This window comes from Eleutherodactylus coqui, chromosome 7 (genome assembly GCF_035609145.1).
Source record: "Eleutherodactylus coqui strain aEleCoq1 chromosome 7, aEleCoq1.hap1, whole genome shotgun sequence".
Classification (NCBI taxonomy): domain Eukaryota; kingdom Metazoa; phylum Chordata; class Amphibia; order Anura; family Eleutherodactylidae; genus Eleutherodactylus; species Eleutherodactylus coqui.
Genome location: NC_089843.1, coordinates 129,658,775 through 129,673,940, shown reverse-complemented (window position 1 = coordinate 129,673,940; position 15,166 = coordinate 129,658,775). Strand labels below are relative to the sequence as shown.

Here is a 15,166-nt window from a genome sequence, read left to right as displayed (position 1 = left end):
TGGGACTGTTGCCCACAGGTGTCAGTTGTAATAAACAGCTGACACCTGCGACGTATGGAAGGAGATAGCAGCGCTATCTCCATCCATACAAGTCCTGCAACGGCAGGACGTAAAAAGACTATAGCGTGGTCACTAAGGGGTTATTTTTAATTTACAAAAAATAGAAAAGCCTAAAAATACATCACCTTGGTATCACCAGACTCGTGCTGAATCCGAGAATAATATTGGGGGATAATATAATCACATTAGCTATTTTGCATGCTCACCTCAAAATAAAATTAAAAAAACATTGGACGAATTATTTTTTTTTCCTCCTATTCCCCTCCCTAAAAGTTCTTCATCATATGTACTCCAAAATGATTGCATTAAAAAATGCAAATTGTCCCACTTTAAACAAGCTCTTATGTGCCTGTCGACAGAAAAATTAAAAAGTTATGGCATTAGAAATGTGACCATGAAAAAAAAAAAAAATGCAAGAATCCATGAATGTAACGGGGTGACAAAAAGACATCTTATCCTTGTCTGTCTGCTTTTGTCAGTGAATCTCCTGAGATGATGCAAGGCTTTTTCCAACCCGTCATCCCTGCCCCTCCCTGTAGCAAGCTGGAATTTGCACAGAAGTATGCCTCCTTTGCCGTACCATCTCCAGTTCCCCGTTCAAAATTTGAAATAAGTGCTATTTTAATTTCAGATAACTCTGATGGGTACACTGTCCTATGAGATGCGTCGGCAAGGCATTATGATACATGCAGGAACCTGCAGAAATTTTTTTCTACAGTTAAAAGGGTTGCCCAGTTGTAAACTATAGTACTACTGTAGATCAGTGAAAGTACGGCACACCCAGGGCACTCACTGTTCAGCTATTTTCTAGGCTGGTTTCCTCATGTGCTCAGCTGATATCTGCAGCAAGCACACAGCTCTATTTCCACTGCAGTGGCCAAGCTTGGTATTACATGCAAAGTTGCCATTCACTTCAGTGCCTGCAAAACCAAGCCAGGCCACTGCAGTGAGAACAGACACACACAGAACACACACATATATTGGGTTTACACATAATTTGGACAGAAGGCCTGAATACTGTCCACCAGTACTGCCCCATTCAGATACTGCCCCCATGCTGATTGAACCATAGACTACAAGGGAAGTCAGGGCAAGGAAGTGCAGGACAGTGAAGTACTAGCATAATGATAGGCTTGTTACATACACCTTGAATAAAAGTGAATTGCAAACAGCAGGACAACAGAAAAATTGGGAAGACCACCTGAAAAATCGGAAACTTACAGACATGAAACAGGGAGCAAAGAAAAGCAAATGAGTGGATAAGGAAAACCTGCTATATTTTAGAAAACTTGTTGAAAAATCAGGTAGAAATCATTTTCTAAATGTTGGTTAGTGGAACCAATTAATGGTGAAGAGTTCTTTGAAATGTGCATATCTATAAAAAGGAAAATTGATATATTTGTACCTTGACTTCCAGATTTTGAAGACCTTCCTTTTGGTGAAGGGAGTAATAACAGTTCTAAGGACTGTACTGTACTTCCCTTTTCTTGTTTGTCTTCTGGCAGTGGTAGTGGATCTCCTGAAATATGGGGCTTTTTTTTCTCTGCAAGCATACTGCCAGCAGCACGTGCAGCAACTTCCTTAAGTAATGCTGCAGATGAGGTCATTGATGCCAAGGAAAGGAATGGGCCAGCCGGAGAATGACGTTCTTGACCTGATGCCATACCCCTCTCACTAACTTTCTTGGACAAAGCTGCTAATGTGGAACTAGCTGACTGAGAACTGAATGGCGAAGTAAAGCTCTCAAACCTTAGGGTTTCTTCAGTTCTCATTTGTGATTGGTCTTGTAGGACAGCATTAGCAGCAGCTTTCAGTTTAAGAATTGCAGAATCCGGTGACAGACCACATGTATTATTTGAGTTTTGTAGCCATTTATCCTGGCTCCATATAAAGCGGTTAGTGGGTGTAGCCCCATATTGATCATTGTTTTCTTGTTTTTCAGCTAGTTTTCTGGCAAGAACACTCAACTGCTTTGCATGGTGAGACGAAGGAGAAAATTGTAGACCTTGCAGATCTTCCCTGCCATTTGCAGACACTTCTGATCCCAGCTGAACAGAGCCAGCTTCCAGTAACCGTCGAAGATTACTACTTAATGGCTTATTAGCATTGGCTTGATCATCCTCATCCATTGACGATGCTGACGTTGACAACTGTTCCTTACAATGAGAGGCATCTTTAAAAACTTCATTTTCAAAAAATCCAAGATCCGCATTCAAACTTGGAGTAGCACTCCCTAAAGAAGTGTCAGGAGACGTGGGCGACTCTCGACCCCTATCAGTGGGAGACAATTTAAAATTGTCTTGGATATCACCAAAGGAATCTTCAGATGGCGTTTCCGAGTTTGTCCCAAACCAGTTTTCTTCTTCACTGGCTTCTCCGACTTCCTCCCTTCTGGCACCATCTACAAGAAAAAGAACAATGGACGGTTACAAAAAATTTTTGTTTTTGCTTTTAAGGTATCGATCCTAAAGAAGCCTTTCACCCTGGCAGCAGGCAAAAAAGCGACTACGACTTTGCCTAAGGCCCAATGTCCATGGGCGGATCCGATTTGCGGAATTCGCACAGGTCACCCGCACGGAAGATCCGCAAATCAAGCAGCCCGTAGCAATACATGGGCGTCCACAAGTGAAACAAAGCATACAGATTTGATTCGTGGACCTTCTGATCCGGAAAAAAAATTGCAGCATGTTCCATTTTACTGCGGATCCTGCATGGATGGCTTCCATACAGAAGCTTTATGTCTCCTTGCCCGCCTGTACCACATCTGGTCTCCCTTCAAGTGTTCCATTTTCTGCAACAAATTATCCTTTTGCTCTGATATTGTCATCACTTACTTGTATCAACGTTACAATCACACATATAAGCTTGTATGGGATTCTGAGTGCACATTTTTATCATCAATTGCTGAGAAATAACTTCAAAAAGTAACAACCACTATAGCTGCACTTTTTTGCTATTGCAAAAGATTAGAAAAATGCCAATTTCTCTGTAAAGAAAAAAACAATTAGCAAACCACTAAATTTCATGAATTACATAGTAATAAATGGTTGTTACAGAAACAGAGTAGCACTGTTAGCTAAGCTGTTTCACCAACTCGAAGTTACAAAAACAGTGCAAGGGCTCCTGCACAAGAACAGATGTGCATTGCGGAATCCGCGATGGGCATCCTCACCGTGGTTCCGCAGCAAATACCATCCATAGCATGCGATGGAACAATCGATTCTTCCTGTACACTCGCGGAATTGAATTGCGAGTTCCGCAAGTGGAGTGAAGAAAAAAAAATTAAAAATCGCGCAATGCTCCATTTTTGTGCGGTGTCTGCACAGACAGCTTCCATTAAAGTCAACGGAAGCCATCCAACCCACGGCCCATTTGAAATTCACATAGCAGATTGACACGGGTACCCGTGTCGTCACCTAGCGACGGAGTGGGGGAAAAAACATTAAAAAAAAACCTGTACTGTGCATGGCCGTTGGTGGCGCACCGTAGCCATCCGCAGTACAGAAAAAAAACAGAAAATACAGGTACGCGTGGATGCTGGCCAGGCACAGGGTCGGATTCCGTTGCGGGCTTCCGCATGCGGAATCTGACCTATTTGTGCGCAGACAGGCACAGGGTCGGATTCCGTTGCGGGCTTCCGCATGCGGAATCTGACCTAGTCGTGCGCAGCCGGTCTGAGTCACTGTTCTAGGCTTTTTCTGCAACTGACATTCACTTTTATGGAGGTGACAGAAACAGCATATAACAGCGAATCTGTGCTGCTTCCATAATCCTAGCCACATGCAGCCGCAGCATTAAGAGGGCTATTCCTATCTCAGCAATGACTGGCTGAAATGGAAATAGCCCTTTATGTTGTGTTGCTTTACTTATTACAATTCTAATTTTATTTGGGGATTAGTGTGCTTTTATCTAATATATAGTATTACATACATATTACATACACATACACAGACCTTAGGCCTCATGTTCGTGGCGCGCGCAGATTTCGACAGCAGATGCACTGCGAGTGATCATAAAATTGATTTTTTAATTGCTTGCGGGGGTCATCCGCACGGGAAAAATCTACAACCTTATCTCCCTAATTGATTTTAACCTTCAAATCCAAAGTGAACCTGCAAATGTATTTGCGGATGCACCGCAGATCGTAAGCTCCCATAGAGATGAATGGACAACATCTGCATATGATCCGCGGTACAATGGAGCATGCTGCCATTTATTCCACATGTGGTATCTGCAAATCAAATAAAAACAAATCTGCAGGTGTTAAATGAAGTGCAGACGCCCAATGCTTCCCTATGGGTGGATTTGCGGAGCTCATGCGCAGATTCCGCATATCAACTCTGCCCACGGACATTGGGACTTAGGGTGCCTACCCACTGGCGATTTTTTTTCCTGCGATGCTAAATTGCATTTTGCGATTTTTCTGAAGAGCAATTAGCATAGAATGTGTTCTTGTCCATTTGGGTTTTTTTTTTTCGTTTCGTTGCAGTTTTTCACATAGGAACTGTCCGTTGCCTATGTCTCCTCATTTTTCTCTTAATGCACCCATGATTGTCAATGGAAATTAACGAAAAAGGTGCGAAAACGTGCAGAAAACTCGCGAAAAACGCTGTGTTTTTCACGCACAAAAATCGGCAACGCCAGTGAGTAGGCGCCCTTAGCCTAATGTGAGCATTTTTTGTAATCAAAACTCTGCCCTCATTTGTATGCATTATATACCACTACGCCTCACACTCACCATCACCATAGCATCTATATCCACACAAGCAGCATGAAGCTCTCTCTCTCTCAATCAGACGCAAATCCACATTGCAAAATGTATACTGTTTCATCAATTATCTGCTGAAGCTCCACAGCAGCGACAAAATCTTGATTCAACAAATTCCAAGCTTAAGTCCTGTGAAATCATGGTACGTCCTCAAATATATAATAGTGAAGAGGAGAGCCGAGCGGCGCAAGAATAGAGAATGAGATAACGACTGGGACCTCCACATTGGTTTGTCCTGAGGGTTTTGTATATTCAAAATGGCTAACACCTTTGCATTATAACTATTATTCCTAATTCCACGGTATAATTTTTTTGAGCCTGTGTATGTATGTATGTACACACACACACACACACACACACACACACACACACACACACACACACACACATATATATATATACATACACACATTATATATATATATATATATATATTGCAGCCGCCATCCCAATGTGGGCGTTCTACTCGTTTAGTAATATTCATGAGATATGTCCGTTTAGGTCCAGGCATTCTGTCTATTACGACAATTTGAACATGTGCAGTAATAAAACCACTACTAGCAACATAAAACATCAATGTATCTGGCATTTAAGAAAGCCATAGAGGCGGTCATCTTCTCCCAAAGCCCTTATGCTACTTTGATAACATGGCTTATTGTCCTAAATTGGGATAATGCAGAAGGCTTAAGATGATTTTTCTTTTAAAGCTGCATTTAGACCTGTTATATAAATAAATACTTTTAGCATCATAAAACAGAACATACTAGAGTACCTATTCCCATAGAGATAAGCATATGAAATCTTTCAAGTCAGTCATAGATCGTTTAGGATGTTGTATAAGCAGTTTATGTGATCTTTTGAGCACTTTCATTCTGGAAATAAGTAGTGGTCTACCAAAATCTGTCTTCATCAGTGGCATCTTCTTACACATTCCCATGGCATGCCAGAAGATCGTTTTGGATAAACCTCCTTAGAAGGCCTCAATTTCCTTTGTATAGGTGTCGCAGTTACCCTATAATTAATTTGCTTTTTCCATTCTCTGATCTCAGTGCATGTTAAAGAGGAGCTGGCCACTCTCCTGACATGTCTGCTGTACTAATTAATTGTATTTTCCATGTTCTAGAAAGTCTAGAACATCTTTTCTTAGATCTACGTATCTTAGATACGTTGTGAAGCTTCTAGGTTATTCCTTCTTGAATTTTTTTTAAATAAATTGACAACTGGGCATTACCATTCACCTTTTCCATGGGGTGTATCCCTACACAGTGTAGCACTTTCAGCACCAATTGGGAAATGTGTCCAGGGACGCATCCCAACTATTAACAGTTGTCGATTTATTCATAAATTTCTAGGAGGAACAACAGAAAAAACGCAGAGTTCCAAGGAAAGATTGTCCTAGAATTGTCATATTATGGAGAAAGCAATTATTTACTGAAACAGACATGTCAGGAGACAGATGACAGGTGTCTTAACAACCAACACAGTCTTTGATGGGGAAGGGGGAGCAGCACAGGTCTTTTGGGGTCATTGCTTTAAAGCTCCTGCAATCTAGCTGTTACTAGACCGCTAGGGCAATTATAGAGAAGATAGGAAATGCAGCTCGGAATTCTCCTCTGGGATACAGATCACATGCCGATGGTGTGCGACTATTATCTACACGTTTCAATAGTTTTCTGCTCCATGTGATAGAAAATGTCTTATGCAAATGAGGCGTTGGGTAAAATGAAAATGTGACCATACAAATACATTCTAGAATTCTCAAGCCCTATCACCCTTGGTGCCATACACGGGCGTCAACAACATGATGCTAAGGGACAAATTATGGCTCTCACTAAAGGAAAATTCGGTTGAGAAGAGGAAAAAAGTTTTGCACCGTAATTATTCATTAACATGTAATACTCCAATGGAAATCAAAATGTATCTACAGATGTACTACGAAAGATTTTTATAGTGCATACAAAGATATACTTGACCAACAGATAGATAGATAGATAGATATGAGATAGATAGATATGAGATAGATAGATATGAGATAGATAGATATGAGATAGATAGATATGAGATAGATAGATAGATATGAGATAGATAGATAGATAGATAGATGTTAGATAGATAGATAGATATATAGATAGATAGATAGATAGATAGATAGATAGATAGATAGATAGAAATGAGATAGACAGACAGATAGATAGGAGATAGATAGATGATAGATAGAAATGAGATAGATAGATAGATAGGAGATAGATAGATGATAGATAGAAATGAGATAGATAGATAGATAGATAGATAGATAGAAATGAGATAGACAGACAGATAGATAGGAGATAGATAGATGATAGATAGAAATGAGATAGATAGATAGATAGATAGATAGATAGATAGATAGGAGAGATAGATAGATAGGATAGATAGATAGATAGATAGATAGATATGAGAGAGAGAGATACATAGAAATGAGATAGATAGATAGATAGGAGATAGATGATAGATAGATAGATAGATAGATAGATAGATAGATAGATAGATGATAGATAGATAGATAGATAGATAGATAGATAGATAGATAGATAGATAGAAATGAGATAGATAGATAGATAGATATAGATAGATATGAGAGAGAGAGAGAGATACATAGAAATGAGATAGATAGATAGGAGATAGATGATAGATATGAGAGAGACAGATAGATAGATAGAAATGAGATAGACAGATAGATAGGAGATAGACAGATAGATAGGAGATAGATAGATAGATAGATAGATAGGAGATAGATAGATAGATAGGAGATAGATAGATAGATAGATAGATAGATAGATAGATAGATAGATAGATAGATAGATAGATAGATCGATCGATCACTGGTCTCCAGAACTGTAGTGTGGATGGCTAGGTAAGTCATTGGTCTTTTTTCCCAGGTTATGTTGTTTCACTTCTATAATGTCTTATAGAAGTAGATATACTATATAATTGAGGCTAAACGAAGTTTCAAAGCAAGAATCTAGTAAATGCGGTACTCCTGCACATAGCATGGGAACAGACTGTATTTGTCACCTGCTACCGGTAAAGTTCACACTTTATTCTCCACTGGGCAAGGTGCATTTTGTGTCCTCTGTCTGGTATGCTGGTTTGCTACTTTAAAGCCTATTAAAACTGTTGAAAGAAGTCAATTACACCGTAAATTGGAACTGTTAATTAAAGATCAGAGGATTAGAGTGTGTGCCGAGAATAAGAAGTGATAAGCCATCTATATACTATGCCCACTGCTGTCATATTTACAAATTTTTGGTAAAGATGCAAATACCTGCATGTAATCTAATTGCCATCGCTCTTATAATTAAACTGATTGTATGCCATTCCTTGCACTGCTTTTAGTATGCCAGTGCTCTATTTTTGCTCCTGTATAAGCATCCACACAGTTGGCAATGCAAGAGCTTCAGGATCAGTTTTATGCAGCCTTGACAAGTGGCTATATAACATAACTGGTAAACATCCCAGATATCCCTTCACTTCTCATACTCCAATGGAACCTGTCAGCAACTAGGGAACAATAAATGATAGGGCATTCCAATGGTTCTATTCTATTGGTTAATGCCCTTATACCTTGCAAAATTCAGTGACGAGGCCCGTTTGCACCTTAATGACGAACTAATTTTTCTTTTTTTTGGGGGGGGGGGGTTAACACAGAAAAGTGGGGATTTGACTTTTCTTTTTTTTATTTCTTTTTTTTTAACTTTCTATTTATACTTTCTATCTTTGTCCCATTAACCCCTTGAGTGGCACGCCCGGAAAATTTCCGGGACGAGCTCCACTGCTCATAGCAACATAGCCCGGCTATGTATCACTATGGGAGCTGCAGAGCACAATGCCACAAGCTGTGACAGTGTGCTCTGCCTGCACAGACCCACAGAGAACAAAGCAAGGGCTTTGAAAAACCAGCAGAAGATATTGCCGATATGTCGGCAATCTCCTGCTTTGTTTACAGGTTGCCATAGAGACCATCGGCTTGTCAGAAGCAAGCCGATGGTCTCTGTGGCAGGGAGAGCTGGTTGTTAGCTGTCAGAGGACAGCTAGGTTTACTAGCTCTAACAGCAGAGATCAGAGAAAACCTCCGATCTCTGCTGTGTTAACCCTTTACATGCTGCAGTCTATGTGACTGCAGCATGTAAAGGGCTGTCACTGCAGCATGTAAAGGGCTGTCACCATCGGACCCCCGGAATGTGATCAGGGGTCCTGATGGGTCCCTGTGGAAGTCCCCTAAAGGGACAAAAAAATAAATAAAAAAAAAAAAAAGTTTAAAAATTATTAAAAAAATTATAAAAACACTTGTCTCCCTTTACTTTGTAAAAAAAAATCAAATACACAATCACACATGTGGTATCCATGCGTCGTAATGACCCAGAGAAGGAAGTTAGTGCATTATTTAACCCCTTAATGACATGGCCCCTTTTTTTCTTTTTTCCCCATTTCTTTTTTTCCTCCCCCCTGTTTAAAAAATCACAACTTGTCCCGCAAAAAACAAGCCCTCATATGGCCATGTCAATGGAAAAATGAAAAAGTTATGGCTCTTGAGACGCAACTGCAAAATTAGTTGAAATTCAATGATTAGACCATTTTAAAAAACCTGCCCTGGTGGGCACGACAGGGTGGTAGGAAACCCGCCACTCAAGGGGTTAAGGGACTTGAATTTCACTACCTTTTAGGATTCCTCCAATACACTACTATACTTCAGTAACCCATTGGGACCCTGTGATCACATCGTGGGTGTCCGATGGGTAACAAAGGGAGCCCCCCTCCCGGTCAGCCTTTTACAGGTTTCACTCGCATTGACTACAGCATGTAAAGGGTTAAACAGCAGGGATCAGAGGTTTCTCCGGTCTACACTGTTTGAGCAAGTGCCAGGCTATTGTTCAACAGCAGAGCACCCACTCCTCTTGGGACGGGAGACTTATGCCAGGCTTCTGATGCAGTGCTGTAAAAAGGCGATTGCATCAGCAGAAAGCCTCTTAACAGCCCCCATAAAAAGGCATATGGGCAGGCGTCAAAAATATACTCTACTCTGTGCTTTGTGTATATAAACCCCAGATATGATGGGTGGTCCCGGACCTTCTCTGTTGCCTGCAGCGCAGTTTAATCTGTGGACACTCTCTGTCTGACTAAGAGGACGTCTCCTACAGCATCCACAGCCTGTCAAAATCTGTGCCTCGCCAAGAAATAGCAATGGTGACGCCTCGACTCTTGTGACCGCTGCAGTGCTAACATGCCTACATGACACATCAATACTAGTGACCAGGATACAGCGACTGGTGAAGGAGCATGCAAAAATCTTTAGGGGAAGCGGAGTATAATTGTGTGATTGTATTATTGCGCACTTTTTATTGTACAAAATACCCTTTTCTGCTTTCTGTAGAACTAATGGTACTTTTACACATAGCGAAAAATCATTTGCTTGAGTGAACGAGCAAAGAATGACACAATTTGCTCATTCGGTCAGTTTAAACGCAAAGATAAATATATAATTATTAATTAATTTTATATATATATATATATTTTTTTTTTTTTTTTAAATACAGGATCGTTCAGTTCATTGCACCAGGGACTGAGAACAACTAAACAGTTGCTGTTTAAACCGAATGACTAGCGAACAAGCCAACAATGATTTTTGTGCTCGCATAACATGAACGATAAGTGAACGAATTATCGTTAATCATTCAATCATTGGCCGATTATCGTTCAAATTCGAATGATCCAGCCATTTTTGGAACAGGAAGTGTTCCCTGTAGAAGCGCCTTAAGCCAACGCAAGTAGTTCTTGTTACTGCATGTGATCACTAGAGGAAACAGGATGAACTAAGGGGTAAAGAGCTGCAGGTATCCCCTTCTAAAATATCTCTGGACCCCAATATTTTTACTAATACCTGCATGTCACCACACATCTGACGTGCCACAAAAAAAGTCCACAACTGGATACAGTAGTGCAGTCTGGCATTAGTGGTAAAATCATTTTGAGCACTGCTCTTAGTGGTCGGTGATCCTGAAATTCTAATGAAGCATGACACCGCAGGCATGTCACAAATCTAATGCTCTTCTACCTACCGCCTACTAACAGTTTAAAGGGACATTATAGAATAATAAAAATTGGGGACCATGATAAGAGAGACATGTACTTTAAGGGTGCGGGCATACATTGCAGAAATGCTGTGGTTTTGTTGTGGAGGTTAGAGTTGCAGTACTGTTACAGCAGAAAATCCAGTGGACGTTTTTTCCCTATAGGAAAATTTGCTATAATATTGGTTTTTCCACAGCCTTTCCGCTGCTGGGAAAAAAATTGCAACATTTCCGCATAGCGTGAAGCATCCTAAAGAGGTTTTCCAGCACTCTACTTGACAAGATCCACCATACGGTTGGAGTGCTGCTGTCATTTCAGTCCATATCAGGCACAGCTCTGCACATTATATAGCATCTGTGCCCAGTCTTGCAGCTGCCCTCATTCATTTGATTGGGACTGAGTGGTTCTAAGACCATGTGACGGATGTACGTGATGTCACAGGTCTGAGAAGTGGCTTCGGCAAGCCCCCAGAGCCACAGCCTCTTCAATCAGCTGAGAGATCCTGAATGGCGGACACCACCGACTCGCTATTGATGACCAATCCTGAGGAAAGGTCATCAATAAAATATTCCCAGAAACCCCTTTTAAAGCCTCTTTTACCACATTCTCTATTTGCTTGTCATCCTATATCTTCCCTTTTCATATTACTCCAGCATTGACTGAGTCAGGCATATTATGCTGCCTACTGTAATGGTTAGAGGAAGTATAAAAGGAGAGCAAAACAAGCTTTGCGCTCACATTTTGCAGCAATTTTTGTGCAAAGTCCCATTTAAGCCATGCCTCTTTCCCCCCCCCCAAGATACAAAACATGACCAGGTATGGAGTTTCTTGGCATTTTTTCCAACTGCCTTCTATAGGGGATGAATAATGCCAGAAAAGGTTATAAGTGTAACAATGTAACAAGCTGAAAAGTGCCACCAATATTGTTTGTAGGGGGGGTGGGGGAATGAAAAAAGCTTGAAATTCATGGTGTTCTTACAAGGAAAAAGAAAAAACAGAAAAAAAGTATATATGAAGGAGGCCTCTAAAACCAGCTTTTACTCGTTGCACACTGGGCCTACATACACGGGTTATTTGCAGATGAGTACTTACTGTACATTTCGAACAAAGTAGATTGTGTTCTTGGCTATTCTTTGCGCTGTCACTTTCATCAAGTTACTCACAGTGTATCCCCCTGTATCCATACATCACCTGTTACATGTCTTTGGGAACAATCATTGCTATTCAAACACTGTCATTTTTTTTTTACTCCATTTGCAGAGTCATAACTTTTTCCATCAACTTATTTCTAATTCAGGGGCAAATTTTCCCATCTCTGCAGCTGTCAATGCAAATGCAATGTGTTTTTACAGGCAAAATACTATAGTGTTACTGATGGGTTCTGTGAAATCACTACATGTCAAGAGATTGGAGCACACTATACTTTGATTAAACCTTCCCATCAGATCAGAACAAGCCTAGCGGCTCTTTTGTTCTAAGCTCTTAGCGATATAAAGGCAAGAAAATGGGAGTATTAAGAGAAAAAGGATTCTGCTACGGTTACCCAGACAGCAACCACATATGCTCTTCAGAAGATTGTTTAGGTTAACAAGGAAAGCCACGTATTAGAGAATTTGAAAAGCACTTTACAACCACCTCTGTAAAGGTAGGAAAATTGTCTGTATAATAAACCATTTTTGTCTCGCATGTTATTCATGGATAATTAAATGAAGATGGCGAAAAGCAAAACCTAGATTGTCCTAATAATGTGCCGAAATACAGGAGTGTTTGAGCTGTATCAAGAAGGCAAGAAACACTTGAAATAGTTCTGAAATGTAGAGGAGGTATAACTTACTTTATAAGTGTCTCTACTAAACCATAAACTCTTACATTACAGAATTCTTGTTCCATAAGGTCCTATGCATATCAGTTCTTACATTATCATCGCTTTTATTTCTTTACAAGGGTCGTCTAAAAGACAAGCCCTTTTTTTAATAGAAGCCAGTGTGATAAGAGCAGTCACATACTGTAATTGCCCTAAAGAATCCACTGGGAAAACGAGGTATTACATGCTAGCCATTGAAACGGATACCATCCATGTAATGCATGGTAGCACCAGGTACAGAGCAGCTCTCTGTACTGGTTCATAGAGGGGGGTCCCAAGCAGGAACTACCCCTGACATTCATTAATATATATATCGATGGAAGACTCCCTTTAAAAAAGGTTATCTGGTTTTGAAAACCTATTTTCAAAAGGGCAGTTGGAGAATTGGGCTAAAAGATGGTCCCCCTACAGGTCCCTCATCTATTTGCCTGAGCGAAGAGTGGCTACAAAGAGTGTCTCTTAGCGGGGGATCCAACCTGTCTGTGCATTATATAAACAGCCCTTTGATTTCAATGGGTATCATTTCCCCTGTAGTGGCGATGCAGGGATATTAGACACGGTATTAGTGTATCTTGACGCCACCAGGAAGGGCACATGGTCAGGAGGAGAGAGACAATTGCGAGCACTGCAGGAGGACAGCAGGCGGGGGACTGGCACAGAGATCAAGGCTCCCAGAAGCAGAAAGGCTACAGCGCCGGGACCGTCAGACACTCAGATGGGCTGGCGCTTCAGGCCCTCACGTCCGTGACTGAGCAGGAACTGAGGCGTGATCCGCCAGCCGGCCAGGCACGCATGTGACAGAGGTGCTGCACAATCCAGCACTGCTACGCTGCAAAGGGAGCCCCTGGTGAGAGTCACAGCTGCACCATCTGCTTTGCTTTTTGCCCCCCCCCCTGCAGGTTTAGGATGACTGTTATATTTATTACTAGGCTTACATTATCAACTGGTCATGCTGCCATGTCAATCACTCTAAGCCTGCACGGCAGGCAAAACACAAGGCACACAATGCTAAGACCTTCCTGTCTTGACCCTAACGGGAGCCAGGGGTGTGAGAGGGGCTTTCCTCCTGTCAAACCACTAGCTTCCGGTGGCGTCAAGATACAATAATACCATTAGACACTTGCTGTCAGACTCCTTCACGGTTTACAGCTGATTGCTGAGGGTTCATGAGAGAGACACCCTGCTTATCAGCTTAGTGTTGGGGGCCTTTCCAGCAAAAACAGCAAACTTTATTAGAAAAATATATAAATTGTAAGATTAGAGAACTTTTATATCACCAGGGAGGACTGCCATAGAGATCAATCTGAAAATATAAATGGCTGTATAATAGTATAGCATAATGGCTGGATAATGGAAAATCAGTCATGAACCATTTTTGGATAATAGATTAGTTTGAAGGCCTTCCCAGTAGAGGTGAATTCGATCGGTTGAAGTTGAGAAAATAGTTTAGCAGCAAACAGTTTTCCTTAAAAATACTTCAACTTTCATGAGAATCTATTGGCTGCAAAAGGCAAACCCTTCTTTTAATCAAAGGGGTTGTCCCATGACTATTGTTTATAGTTTCATTTAGCCCATAATTATAAACAATTCCGGGTCTAATGTTAGAACAGCGCCACCTGCTGTCTCTATTCTGTATCCACCTCAATAATTGCTCTAAGTTGGTCACACCTGCTCAGTCTTGTGTCCCTCTCTGCTCCTTTGGGTATGTGGAGGAATCTCTGGCAGGTGAGCGTCTGCTTCTGAAGTTACTACGTCTTCTCTAATGTCAGAAGAGAAGGTGAGCCAGTGATAAGAGAAGAGACAGAGTTACTGCAGAGAAACAAGACTGCAAGGGTGTAAATATAAAAAAAGGTTTAAAATTAGCAGCTGATTTTAACTATAGAGCATTTTTTTTCTGGGACAGCCCCTTTAACCCTTTCCAATCCACTGTCTGACGACATTCTGATTGAAGGCTGTACAGCTCCGATGTCGGAAGATGTCTAGCAGGATATTCTTATTGTATATGGCCGGTCTGTTGTCAGGGGCCTCTCCAGCATGTCCCATACCACAGTACTGGCTCTAGCCAGCAGATGGCGCCAATATATAATGGCAGAAAGAGAAAGTCCCCTAGGAAACCCTGAATTTAAAACTGGATTGCAAAGAGTTAACATCTGAAAGACTGACTGGACATTGTTAGATTGTGTAAGAACATGCCCCATTAATACAGGGAGCGGTAATGACCACTTGTTAATTTATTTATACATTACCAGGAGGGATAACAGTGCAATGGCACAATGGGAGAATGCAAGTATTTAATAAAACAGACATGCCACACTTTTGTAGTTTAATCTGTCATTATAGTCATGTGAATAAAGTCTTCCTACTTG

At 41.0% G+C, this 15,166-nt stretch overlaps 1 protein-coding gene across 4 annotated transcripts in view; it reads right to left on the bottom strand.

Annotated features, from left to right (window-relative positions):
* The window catches only part of ZNF827 (zinc finger protein 827), a 142,903-nt gene that overhangs the window by 98,243 nt on the left and 29,494 nt on the right, over positions 1 to 15,166 (bottom strand). For all 4 annotated transcript variants that reach the window (XM_066573673.1, XM_066573674.1, XM_066573676.1 and 1 more), the window contains exon 2: positions 1,466 to 2,461. In XM_066573673.1, coding sequence (XP_066429770.1) covers positions 1,466 to 2,461 — 996 coding nt within the window. The remainder of the gene's footprint in view (positions 1 to 1,465; positions 2,462 to 15,166) is intronic.